The sequence below is a fragment of the Leguminivora glycinivorella genome, chromosome 11 (assembly GCF_023078275.1).
Source record: "Leguminivora glycinivorella isolate SPB_JAAS2020 chromosome 11, LegGlyc_1.1, whole genome shotgun sequence".
In the NCBI taxonomy this organism is placed as follows: domain Eukaryota; kingdom Metazoa; phylum Arthropoda; class Insecta; order Lepidoptera; family Tortricidae; genus Leguminivora; species Leguminivora glycinivorella.
Genome location: NC_062981.1, coordinates 20,875,999 through 20,890,204, shown reverse-complemented (window position 1 = coordinate 20,890,204; position 14,206 = coordinate 20,875,999). Strand labels below are relative to the sequence as shown.

Here is a 14,206-nt window from a genome sequence, read left to right as displayed (position 1 = left end):
ATATGGTTCAATTCTGGCCATTAGAGCTCGTTCTAAGAGCTTAAACGTGCAGCTAAGAAGGGCAATGGGTCTGTAACTCTCCGGTTGATTTGTTGGTTTCCCTGGTTTTAAGACTGCGACCACTTTTGATATCTTGAACTCCTTTGGAAGCTTGTTGAGCTGAAGGATATACGTGAATAGGGCACTTAACCATCTCATAGCAACGGGACCCATGTGCAGGATAAATTCGTTGTAGACATTATCAGGGCCAGCTGCTTTGTTGGTCTTCAGAGATTTGACGACTTTGAGTATTTCACTGACTTCGAAGGGCCTGGACAGGTGCTGGTTTCTCGGTGAGCTCTGCTTTAGTGCCTTGAGGTCCTTTTTAATTTTCTTGGTGAAAACTTTGTCGCGTTTAGCTCTAGTCACTTCCACCATACGATCGGCAATGGCATCCGGTTTTACGCCATCCGTTTGCTTCCGTTGGTGCTGTTTCCCTGTCAGGCTGTCAAGAACTTTCCATGCCTTGCGGCTAGAGCGCTTGAAGTCCATGCTTTCAACGGTTGACTTCCACTTGTTTTGTCGGGCAACGTCAAGAGACTTCAGCAGTTGTGAGCCGATGGAATGGTCGCCAGAGTCTTGATACGTCTTGTACAGGTATTCGCTCTCCGGATTCCAGCCAGGTATATATTCCTTTCTAAACCCTCTTGGAATATGGGCCTTTGCCGACCTCTTTATGATTTCGACGAATTTTCCATAATTTGAAGCCAGTGGCTCTAGACACGTCGTGGTGAGTTCCAGATCCAGCTGTTTTGAAAATTTTTCCCATTTAGCTCGTTTAAAATTCCAGCGCGGTAGCGGCATTGAGTTAATAAGTGGGAGCTTGAGGCCAATTTCCAAGACGATTGATCGATGTTGGCTGTTCGGAAACACTGAAAGCAGGGTGCGGCTGCATGGCAGAGGTTGCTGGAGGTGGTCCTTTGAGACAAACGCCAGGTCGGGGTTGTATTCTTTGTTCCATCTGGCAGAGTGGAACGTGCCCCTATCTTTGGCGTTGTAAACGAGGTGGAGATTATGGCATTCTGCCCACTGTGCCAAGGCTTCGCCGTTTTCGTCGGATTTTCTGTAGCGCCAGTTTGTGTGGTGACTGTTGAAATCTCCATTGTATAAACATGGGTGAGGTTGAGCTGATGGCAGATTCTGTGCCCATTTTATCCGTGGAGGTTTGTAGATGTTAGTAACAGTTAGTTCTCCAACCCGCATAACTATGGTAAATATGGAGTCTTTATCATCAAAGCTGACTAGGTGAACATCGCCAAGGCTGGATTTTACATAACTGGCTATGCCGTACTTTGGGTGATGGATTGCTTTTACTAAGGAATATCCCGATAGCCGCCCTCTTTTTTCTATATCCAGATCGTCTTTTGTGTGGGTCTCTTGTATGTTGACTACGTCTATCTTATTATCATGCAGTAATTTGAGTAAGTAGTCGCTTTTTGCGAGGCTTATACCCTCTATGTTGATTTGCAAAATGCGGACAGAGGGTCCGACATCTCTGGTCGAAGAGCTCTGAGTAGAGCTGCGCATTTGTGTGCTCGGATAAGAGCTATTCGCATTCGTATTCATCGCAGCATTAATTTGCAATCTTGCCCATTTATTCGCCTCTTGGTTTGTCACTCTTTAGCACCACCCAGGGGACACGTGCAGGGTTGTGGTAGGTATCTCCTGCGGACGCGAGTAACATTCGTCCCCCAAATATTTGAACTAACATCTAGATTAAGATAGTCTTTCACGTCTCAAAGTTTACCAGGGTTTGTTTGTGGTAACTAAAAGTTCTGTGGGGACCGGAATTAGTATATCTCAGTAACTAACATGGGTTCTTACTTAGGTTTTTTTGTCTTCTGGATAATATAGCCATTAGGCAGGCAGGCCATTAGGCATTAAGTCCGCCATTTGTACATTTTTGTTTTATTTGTGCAATAAAGTTTAAATTAATAAATATAGCTCACCAATATTATTTCTGTTTATATTAGTTTCATGTGCTCTGCCTATACCGTTTGGGAATACAAGCGTGAGTCAATGTATTTATGTATATGTAAAAGTACCCACTGCCGTTTCTTAAATTTTTTTTTTACATTTTACACAGATCAACTTGGCCCCAAATTAAGCAAAGCTTGTACTATGGATGCTAAGCGACGATAATTATACATACTTCAATACATAAAAAACGTCCATGACTGAGGAACAAATATCTGTGCTCATCACACTTATAAATGCCCTTACCGGGATTCGAACCCAGAACCGCGGCTCAGCAGGCAGGGTCACTACCGACTGAGCCAGACCGGTCGTCCAACTTTTGTCCCTAAACTAAACAATTCTTAAGCCGGGAGGCCCTTAATCGGCTTAGTGACAGTTTTGTTAGGCGATGGCTTAACATTAATTTCCAACGAGGAAAGTAATGGAAATGTCGATAGGAACAGGAAATAATCATCATCCTCCTTCCGTTATCCCGGCATTTGCCGTGGATCATGGGAGCCTGGGGTCCGCTGTGACAACTAATCCCAAGATTTGGCGTAGGCACTAGTTTTACGAAAGCGACTGCCATCTGACCTTCCAACCAAAAGGGTAACTAGGCCTTATTGGAATTAGTCCGGTTTCCTCACGATGTTTTCCTTCACCGAAAAGCGACTGGCAAATATCAAATGACATTTCGCACATAAGTTCCGAAAAACTCATTGGTACGAGCCGGGGTTCGAACCCGCGACCTCCGGATTGAAAGTCGCACGCTTTTGCCGCTAGGCCACCAGCGCTTTAGAAACTTAAAAGCTAGCTAAAGAAAACAATAATCAACGTAAATAATATTATGGAAATTAAGTTCTTCTGGGCGAGCTCACTCCATCGTAGGCCTTTGGCTAGTCTGTGGCCAAGACCCCATAGTAAGCCCATTTATAATAAAAAGCCCATAGTAAGCCCATTTATAATAAAAAGTCCATAGTAAGCCCATTTATAATAAAAAAAGGTCTATTTACACGGTGCAAAAATTCACATTCTAGTTTCATTACCTACATTGCGATATTTGATTATTTCGACATTAGTGTTTTAATGCCTAATTACGTACAGTTGGCGATGTCGTAAAATAAAAATTAAGATACACTAGTTACTAGTGTATCTTAATTTTTGTCTACTGTAGATATACTTAGATTTCTTATTATATGACATTTGCTTCTTGCTCCTAAGCAAATTATAGGTAACTTATATATTACAAAAAAATTACAAATATTAATGAATTTTGATTATGTTTTACAATCTGACGATCTTTTTGTAAATTCATGTTATTTTGAGACATGTTTAATTGTTAAATACCATGTTATTTTCAAGGAGAAATAAATAAATCTATCTATCTATCTATCTATGACATGGATAGCCTTAGCACAGTATAATAAAGAGTACTATCTTACAGTATGGCCACTCCCGCTCCCCGCTGAAAGCGCCGCCCACCCCTTTTCGGTTACCTCACAGTTACAGCCTGTCAAAAACGCGACCAGTCGACCTGTCATATCTCACTCACACAAGCATGGTACGCGTTCACCTACACAAGCTTAGAATGTGTGCTAGGAACGCGCCTCTTTCATATATTTGATCGCCGGTGTCCGAGATGTGGCCTTAGTAAGTAGATAAATAAGCCTTTTACAAACATCAAATTTATTAAAGTGGCTGGTAAAGTTTAAAAAATAACTTAAATTTGCTGATGTACCTTTTATTCCAATTTTTATTTTCGTCTCTTTTATATTTTTATAGGCTTTCCTATAGTCTGTTGTACTATGTGCTATATTTACGGCGCAACGGAGCCACGCTGTTACGTCGTCGCCCAAATCTAATGTTTAATTTGTATTCTTTTTTGTAATATTTATCGTTTATGTATTGTTTTGTATTTTGTAGTTTCACAGTGCCTTAGTGTAAACTGTAATGCTGTGTTACTTTTTTGATTAAAATAAATAAATAAATAAATAAATAAATATTTGTCTACAATTTTTCATCACATTTCACCTACTCAAAGGTAAGCTGGAAGAAATCCCTTAAAGGGATAAGTTCGTTTGTAATGTCTATCCTGTGTCATATTTGTGTTTTGTGTTTTGTACAATAAAGAGTTTTTACATACATACATACAAATTTATACTGGTGCTATCTGTAATAAGTGTAACATATCGTCATATCTCGTATCTCACGCTGTTCCTCAAAGTTAAAACGCAGTAAGTCTATATGCATTCCATACATACTTACTACAATTTTCTTTTCATTGACAGATGAAGATACAAGTTTTTTTAAAGTAGTGACGATATGTAGCTCAGTATGACTTGAATTAAAATTACTTCCGGCAACCTTCAAATCAAGGGTCATCTTCTGGGCATCATCACAGGCATCTTCTGGGCGAGCTCACTCCATCCAATAAAAATAAAAATAAACTTGTAAAATAGCAGACACCATGTCAGCAGAGATATTCTATCAGAACCAATTTCCTTTCAGACTTTCCTTGAAATTTTCAAATTCATCAAAATTTCAACCGACTTCCTGCTACACCTTAATTTTTGATACCATTGAATTTTGGATCTTGTGTGGGTGAAGGTTGAGATTACTCTGTGTTGTAGTTTGTTGTAAACAGTTTGTTTTCTTTGATAGTGCTAACCGTCGTGACACAACGTGAGGTCAGAGAGAACAGAAAATTCACTTAACTTGTTTTTTAGTACATTTCTTGTCAGGTCGAAACTTCAAAAACTTCAAAGGACCATATGTACTGAAAAACATCGTACAATACGAGTGAGGGAAAAGCAGTTCGACCCTAGCGGTAATAAATCGACAAGAATTAATTTATTTTCTTTTTTCGTGAATACACAGACAAGACAAATTACACATTTGACGACCGATCTGGCCTAGCGTAGTGACCCTGCCTGCTGAGCCGCGGTCCCGGGTTCGAATCCCTGTAAGGGCATTTATTTGTGTGATGAGCACAGATATTTGTTCCTGAGTCATGGATGTTTTCTATGTATTTGTATATTATGAATATCTTTGTCCGAGTACCCACAACATAAGCCTTCAGTCAATCTCTGTAAGAATGTCCTATAATATTTATTGATTTTAATATTATTATAAGAAAACTGAAAGGAATGAAGTGCAAAAAACGGCCTCGTCTCATCATTTATATACGGACAATGTAGCCACAACAGTCTTTAATGTTACTAAAATGACATACAAGGTCGCTCGCCGTGTAAATTTCGCCTTTAAAAAAGAATAAAAATATGCTTCTGACCGAGTACGAACAGAAACACATAGAGAACATAAAAATGTGAACACATTAAAAGGTCTGCCCTCTCTCTCACGCAAGTTACCGCAACATAAACAAAGGATCACCATTCCATTATCCGGGATTACCCGGGACCGGGAGATTCAGACACGCCGCTTATTATCCCGGCGGGAATTCCCGGCCGGGATAAATCGGGCTTATTTGATTATAGCTGCAAGTGACGGAGGAGATTAATGGAATATTGGGAAAAATTAATTGTGTGAGTGATGGTTTTTCGTGTGGAAGGGGGAAAGTTGGTAGAGAAAAAGTGACATATACACCGTGGGCCTGAATAACCCGAAATAATTTAACCACACATTTTTCATGTAAAAACAAACAAAACATATCTAGTATCTAGAAAGAAAGAAAAAGAAAAAGAAAGATTTTTTTAATTATTATTATTATAAATGGGCTTACTCTTGGCCACAGACTAGCCAAAGGCAAAGACGTGGCCTACGATGGAGTGAGCTCGCCCAGAAGATGCCTGTTCACTCTTGATTTGAAGGTTGGTATAAGAAAAATATAGGTACAACACAATACAAAACGAGTGAACCGGTATACCAAATAGGATGCCGCTCAGCGTAGACCGTGTCTAAGAGACACGGCAGTGATTTTTAGGGCACCCATAATTAAATCTATTAGTCTTCCGCGACCACGGCCAGTGCAACCTAGCCGAAACGTTGGGAAAAAAAGTAAAATAATGTTAATTAATCGCGTTCGATCTGTATGTGACTTTAAACATCTCACAGAACTCATCCTAGTAGAAAAATACTATAGTAGGTCTGATTTAACTCACTCATCATTCTTCATACGATTCAAAGACATATGTAACTCCGTGTAGACGGATAAAGTCTAAGAAAAAAACGTACCTCAAAGCCCTAGAGAAAAAGGTACGGTGGCCTAGATGGCGTTACACCTTTGGGGAGCGCTCGGCTAGATGGCGCTAATATTAATATTTGACATTTTGACACATATCAATCTAACAATATGGGCGAAATTGTCAAAACTGACGTTCAAAAGTTTTAAGCCTGTGTCAAGAGATGGCAGTCTATGCACTGTGATTACACATTTTACTTTGACAATAACTCTCTATAATACTCGATCCTCTTTGATACGATTAGATGATTTATGACTAAAATATAGCTAAGGAGCTTTAATTACCTATACAATATCAATGAGAGCCAGAAGATGTTTTTTTTTTCTATCTCTCACATATTCATGACAGTGACATGCTTAGGCACTTGCACAGGCGCCGCCTGGCGGGATAAATTGTCAGCGTGGCTCCTCATTGTCAAATCTCAAATCCTCATCGATTATACTGAAAGAAAGAAAGAAAGAAACGTTTATTTGGTGTATAAAAATAAAAATAAATGAAAACTTTACCTATTACATCTTAATTTAATAACACTTTATACACCAAAATGGTTTCCACTCAGCATTTGCCGATGACTAACTAAGTTAGCCATGGCGCTGGTTTTCAGCACAAACTTCTGTAATTTTACTCATTATAATTACATTTATATTTTGTGTTGTGTTGGTAAATCAAATATGTTTATAGATAGATAGATAGATAGAATACTCTTTATTGGCACACTTCAGCAAAAGATACAGAAAAAAGATACAGTGGAGACAAAACAAATGATTATCGCTAAAGAGCGATCTCTACCAGACATCCTTTGGGTAGCGGAAATAAAAAAAAAACGTAATCAAAAAGAGTAGGTAGGTTTATTTGTTTTTCATTTTAAATCCTTTTCAAACAAATCCCATTAAAAGCTTTTCACAAAACGTACTAATCGACTACGTCTTTGTACCTTTTAATTTTAAAATTCCCCGAATTCATTTAAAATGGCGGTACCTACGCAAAAAATTCGATGACGATGCAAAGTTCACGGGCGGATTTCTTCTGCCTACACAGCAATTTATTTCCACGCCTTTTAATTGAAATTGATTTAGTTACTTAGTCTCTGTACGTTTAATGGAATTTAAAATTAAGTTTAAATTGAAACTAATGATAATGCCTATAAACTTTGTTGGAAATGGAGAAAACACTAGTCTTTTTAACCCCCGACGCAAAAACGACGGGGTGTTATAAGTTTGACGTGTCTGTCTGTCTGTCTGTGTGTGTGTCTGTCTGTGGCATCGTAGCTCTCGAACGGATGAACCGATTTAGATTTAGTTTTTTTTGTCTGAAAGCTGAGTTAGTCGGGAGTGTGCTTAGCCATGTTTCATGAAAATCGGTCCACTATGTCAGGGTTTTTTTCTAAATTTTAATTTTGTGATTAGGTTATTTATTTCATTCATTTCCCTTCAAATATTATCTCTATTGTGTTCAATTGTGGCGTAGGCGAGAGGCTGGCAAGCTGTCACTGCAATGTTACAATTTTGTTTTCTTTTAACCCCTTAAATGCCAAGAGTGGCACTGAAACTTAAGTAGTTTCATGTGCTCTGCCTACACCTTTATGGGATACAGGCGTGATTGTATGTATGTATGTATATTATCTCTCGCGTTGGTTATGGAAATAAGTTGAACCCTACGACAGTTATAGATATCCTTGCAACTCACTTAATCTTATAAACCTCTCGCTATGCTCTTACCCAAATATTAGAACCATTCGTTTGCTCGTGTACTAGTGCGAGCAGTTCAAAAACAAACATTTTTACATACATACATACATACAATCACGCCTGTGTCCCATGAAGGGGTAGGCAGAGCACATGAAACTACTCAGGTTTCAGTGCCACTCTTGGCAAATAAGGGGTTGAAAGAAAACGAAACTGTGACATTGCAGTGACAGGTTGCCAGCCTCTCGCCTACGCCACAATTTAACCCAACCAACAAACATTTTTAACAACACGTATTCATATATTCATTTGCTTAAATTTCGCGAACGTTTACACGTGAATATTAACCAATCTAACCATCCTTTGTTTCAGGTGAAAAACCATTTATAACTATTAGCATAACTAGGAATAAGGGAAGAGTTGTAACTCTATACATCAGTAAATGCGAGTTATTTGTATAGGCATAGTTGAGTGACATCTAGCGTCAATCACGCGTCAAATAGCGTGAATTATCAATACCACTACTCGATACTAGGTGGGAACTGTGTCTTGTCTGCCAAAAATGTAATATTAGAACAGTTTACAACTTATATTACAAGCAGAAGGAATTGAAAACAGAATTCTGATTAATACTATTGTAATATTAGCTATAAATTGGTGAGCATTAGATTTTTCGTTCCTCGCAACATCTATTATTGACAAGTAGCAGTACTGATAATTTACGCTAGTTGACTCGTGATTGACGCGTGATTGTCGCTAGATGTCACTTAACTATGCCTATACAAATAACCCGCATTTACTGATGTATGGAGTTACAACTCTTCCTTTACTTATTTCTCTATGCTATAGCAATAGCCCAGTCTCATTTCCATCCAAATCTAAACCATAGAACAGGTATCTTTCCATTTTTTTACAATTGTCAAATGCCTGCTGAAACCGGTTCAAAGATATCCATGTACCTGTGAATGGGTTCCAGCAGGCGTTCTACATGACATCAAAGCTCTCCAAACGGCCTCTACTTGTTGGATCTATATCCCACTGTAGTGTGACAGGCCACACTTTTACATTACTACAGTGTGCGACAACTTATATAGCATGGTTAGGAGTAATAGTGTGAGTGTGGCCTGTCACACTACACCACGCACGCTTTATAAATGACCGGGCTCGAAAGACCCGAGAGTTTTAAACGAAGATACAAATAACAATTTATATTAGAACGTATTCTATTTAGTTGCAATAATACTTCTCTTTTTAATTTACGATAGCAAATTAAAACTAACAAAACAACAAAATACAGGAAATTGTAGAACGCAAGTAAATGGGTAATATATTTCTGCAATTTATTACTGCACCATACCAGAGTTTACTGCAATATAAGGCGAGTAATGTAGGAGAAAATGCAATTATGTGGTCCCATTTATAGCATGTCTTATTGTAGTTACCACAGATATAGGAAGGAGAGCAATTTGTACTAAATACTCTTGTCGCAAGTTCTTGATCCCACAAACACTTGTAGATGGACGTATTCAGGTACGACCAACATTTATGATAGCCTGTGGTGTCTAAAGTATTTTTCAGTACAGCTGGTGTTTTTTTTTACGCACTAGTGCGAGAAGTGGTTCATTATATGCCAGGTCGAAACTTCGGAGGCTCATCTGTACTGAAAAACGTCGTACGATACACGTGCGAAAAGGAAATTCGCAACTCGTGTCGATTTAAAACACTCCCCTCGTTCGTGTTTTAATTTATCGCCACTCGTTTCGAACTTCCTTTTTTACGCACTTGTATCGTAATGTACTATTTTCTACTGATCACGTACATACATACATATAATCACCCCTGTATCCCATAAAGAGGTAGGCAGAGCACATGAAACTACTCAAGTTTCAGTGCCACTATTGGCAAAAAAAGGCTTGAAAGAAACAATAATTGTGACATAGCAGTGATAGGTTGCCAGCCTCTCGCCTGTTTCACGATTTAACCCATATCCCACAGTCGACTTCTACGACACCCACGGGAAGAAAGGGGGTGGTAAAATTCTGAACCCGTCACCACACAGAAGTCCGGGGTCTACTGATCACATCTTTAAAAAAAAAGTACCTATTGCTATTATTTTTGCTTTACTAACTACTAAAATAGTGCTAATAGTCAATGCGCAGTTTATACCTAGATCTAATTTAGATACCTGGCACTACTGCAGGTTATTTCAGGCAACAGCCCCTGGCTGAGCGTGGTTAATTTCGCGAGGGAAACTACACTCAACTCCAAAAGGTCACAAGTTACAGGAAATGTTGGTTTATTTAGTACTTTTTGGATTAAAGTTATAGTCAGTTAAGGTAAAATTGTTATAGTGATAAAGTTGCCCGCGGCGTGACGTTGGGAACGTGTTTGGGTGAAAATTAACCCCCTTATTCATAAACATTCACTAAAGTTATCAAGCCGGCACTTTCAGCGGGGAGCGGGAGAGGCCATACAGTACGATAGCGATTATACTGTGGTTAAGTGTCGTATCGCTGTCATCTTTTATAGCATTAAAGATTAACGCTCAAGTGCCAAAAATCAAAGTAAATTTTTCTATCTAACTCTATAAGTATACATATTATATTTAGTAGCTCGTAGAAGGAAAAGTAGAAGGAAAGAGGAGAAGAGGAAGACCTAGGAGAAACTATTTCACCCAAATTAAAGAAAAGGTTCAGGTCGTGTCGTACCAGAAGGTGAAGGAGTTGGCAGAAGACCGGACGAGTTGGAGATTGCTCCACCGACAAGAGCACAGCTCTTAAGTTAGTAGAAGATAAAACCGCCTTCAAAAATAAGCGCGTTACAAAACACGGAGAAACTAAAAAGCCAAAAATAATAAACCTTTCAATTCAGATTTCTTATCGTATTGCAATAAGCTAAACATCCAAATTATAAACAAATCAATTATTTTTGTAGTTGGTACCAGACCTGTTCGTCGCCTTGCTATTGCCTGTTTGCCCCACCCAACCATACACAGGCTGGTACCGACTCCAAAAATAATTGATTTGTTTATAATTTGGATGTTTAGCTTATTGCAATACGATAAGAAATCTGAATTGAAAGGTTTATTATTTTTGGCTTTTTAGTTTCTCCGTGTTTTGTAACGCGCTTATTTTTGAAGGCGGTTTTATTTTTTGTTAAAAAGTTTATTTATTTGTTGATTTTTAGTGGTTCCTAGTGATATTATATGTATCAGTCCGAATACATGTACAGTAGTGAAAGAATTATCCTTAAACTCCTAACCATTGAGGAGTTGACCTTCCATCATCAGCTCAGCCACATAAAATTATTACCATCAGACGTAAATACTGGTGTACCTTTGAAAAATAGACTAAAAACATTACATGTGCCTATAACATTTGAAGAGTTCCCTCGATTTCTCCAGGATCCCATCATCAGACCCTGACTTGGTGCCAATGGGACCATCTCGGGGTTATACCGGTTCGATCAAAAAAAAAAATTTGAAAATCGGTCCACGATTCTCGGAGATATCGAATAACATACATACAAAAAAAAAATAAAAAAAAAAAATAAAAACATTCAGTCGAATTGAGAACCTCCTCCTTTTTTGAAGTCGGTTAAAAAAGAGCTCCCAAGTATCAATGTCAATGAATTCGCTTAAACAGCTGACATTACAAATGACAGATGTCAAGGAATTATTATTTCAGTCCAGATCTGATGGTGCTTCTTTTAAGCACTAGTGCGAGAAGTGGTTGATTTCTTGTCAGGTCGAAACTTTGAAGGGCCATCTGTACTGAAAAACGTCGTAAGATCCACGTGCGAAAAGAAAATTAGTAACTCGTGTCGATTTAAAACACTCTTACGGTTGTGTTTTAATTTGTCGCCACTCATTTCGAACTTCCTCTTTTTCGCACGTGTATCGTAATGTACTATTTATAACCATACATCGGGGTTTTGGGAGCGGGAATGAATTCGTGTATTTGTAACTCTGTTTATAGTCATTTGAATTACTGAAATATATATTTAACTATGTAACTGGCTCCAAATGTACCTAGAAATGTTAATGTTTATCTTTTATCGTTTTCACCATTTTTGGGCTAGTGTAAATCAGAATAAAATATATGTTATAAAATGGGGCTTTTCAAAAGGCACTGAATAGATTATTCTGTCTATTCTGTATTTACCCCAAAACTGCGTAAAACAAAGCCTGTACTGCAGGCTACAGATAAATTGAAACACTGTATTTACGGCCGCAGTAAACCCGACCAAAACGGCTGTACTTCCACCGTTCTTTATGACTCGGGTTTGGCGTTTCTTTTATTGTCATTTTGTCTGGTACAAGTTAGGTTTATAGATTTGAGATTTTGTAGGTCGATGGCAACGTGCATGACAGAGTGGCGCTGATTGTCACAGACACATATGGACACGTCATCTTATGGGCATGTCCAACATTAATACTAGCGGCGGCCGTTGGAACTAATAAGACATCATAAAATTGGTAATGGAAGAGCCCTCAAAAAGAGGGCAGCATCAGTCACGCACGTAGAAAATATTTCTCAAACCTGAAATTTAATCGTTTTACAGATATAATTATGGTATCAACTGCTTCGTTTAAATTGTAGTTAATCTGTTTTTAATTTGATACTGGTCTGTCAGTGTCAAAAGTTTCATGAACCTGAAAGTCAACTACTATTATTATGTGTTTTATTGTATATGTGTATCATTGCAATCAGATTCAATTATTTTAATGCGAATAGTATGGTAGACTATTTCAGTTTATATGGCACGTATTTCACCGACTCGTATTCTTAATGTTTTCTACGGAACAGCAGGCTTCTCTTTAACAATTTCAGGGTTCTCTCCATCGTAAAAGTTGTTCAGCATGATCTAATTTTACTAAGTACTGAAATAAAAGATTTGAAAGCCACGTAATAGTAACTAATCCACAACACAAATTCAAATCAAGGGTAAACAGACGCCTTCTGGTCGCTCCATCGTAGGGTATGTCTTTGTCTTGGCTAGTTTGTGGTAGTCCATGAGTAAGCCCATTTACGAGTATAATGAAATAATATTTATGTTTCTAATTTAAATATCCTTCCACAGAACACCCTGGCGATCCTTGACAAACTGGATATCGACAGCGAAAAGCCTTCAGAAGAAGAAATCGCTCGACTCTTCGGCTATGAAGAAGCGTATTTTGCTGGCGAGCTTGGAGCTTGGCAAAGGCTCAAACCCAGGGTCTGGGCTCTGTTTGACGAGCCTTCAAGCTCACCGCCCGCTAAGGTAGGATTCAAATTATACTTCTGCTTTATAATATTGTGCTTCCATGACTTAGTTCCCGACGAGGACGGTTCAAAGTGGCACTTTATAAATAAATAAAATAAATATTATAGGACATTCTTACACAGATTGACTGAGCCCCACGGTAAGCTCAACATGGCTTGTGTTGCAGGTACTCAGACAACGATATACATAATATACAAATACTTATATACATAGAAAACATCCATGACTCAGGAACAAATATCTGTGCTCATTTATTTGTGCTCATCACACAAATAAATGCCCTTACCGGGATTCGAACCCGGGACCGCGGCGTAGCAGGCAGGGTCACTACGCGCTAGGCCAGACCGGTCGTCAAACTTTTAGCAAATACTTATTCAGACTCTTTGCCAGTCAAAATAATTACCCAGATAATGACAAATCGTTAAACCAACGAGGCGATCTAAACAGAGTCTGGCTCTGTCGCACAACTAGAAAAGAACGATACGGTATGATAGGAAATTAGGCACCCTGTAACTTTGTGTAGGTACACTGCTATAAGGGATTAGAATGCTTCAATCCTTTACTTGAAATTGCCAACGGGACTTAATCTCGTATAACTATGTTTTAAGTCCCGTTTGCAGTTTTAATTATAAATCGTGAAAGTTGAAAATAACATTTGTGTCACTGTTAGAGAACGAGTTTCCTACTTTGTCAACCGTTCCATTACTTTATTTTGTTCAATTAGCTTTTGCCCGCGGCTTCGCTCACGTTAGTAAGAGACAAAAGTAGCCTATGTCACTCTCCACCTCTTCAACTATCTCTCCACCCAAAAAATCACGTCGATTCGTCGCTCCGTTTTGCCGTGAAAGACGGACAAACAAACAAACACACACACTTTCCCATTTATAATATTATACATATACATATTATACACATACATATACATAATATTATTATATATTAGTAATGATTAGCTTCATTCAGGATTCAACGAACACCTTCCCGCAAATATGTATTAGGAATCTTCTGGTCCTTTGCTGTCCGCTATTTCATATTAAATTTATATTAAAAAATTTAATAATA

General features: G+C 38.3%; 1 protein-coding gene across 1 annotated transcript in view; it reads left to right on the top strand.

Annotated features, from left to right (window-relative positions):
• LOC125230862 (potassium voltage-gated channel protein Shaw-like) overlaps positions 1 to 14,206 on the top strand; it is a 465,585-nt gene that overhangs the window by 140,073 nt on the left and 311,306 nt on the right. Inside the window, exon 4 of the mRNA XM_048136115.1 lies at positions 12,962 to 13,141. Within this exon, the coding sequence (XP_047992072.1) occupies positions 12,962 to 13,141 (180 nt within the window). The remainder of the gene's footprint in view (positions 1 to 12,961; positions 13,142 to 14,206) is intronic.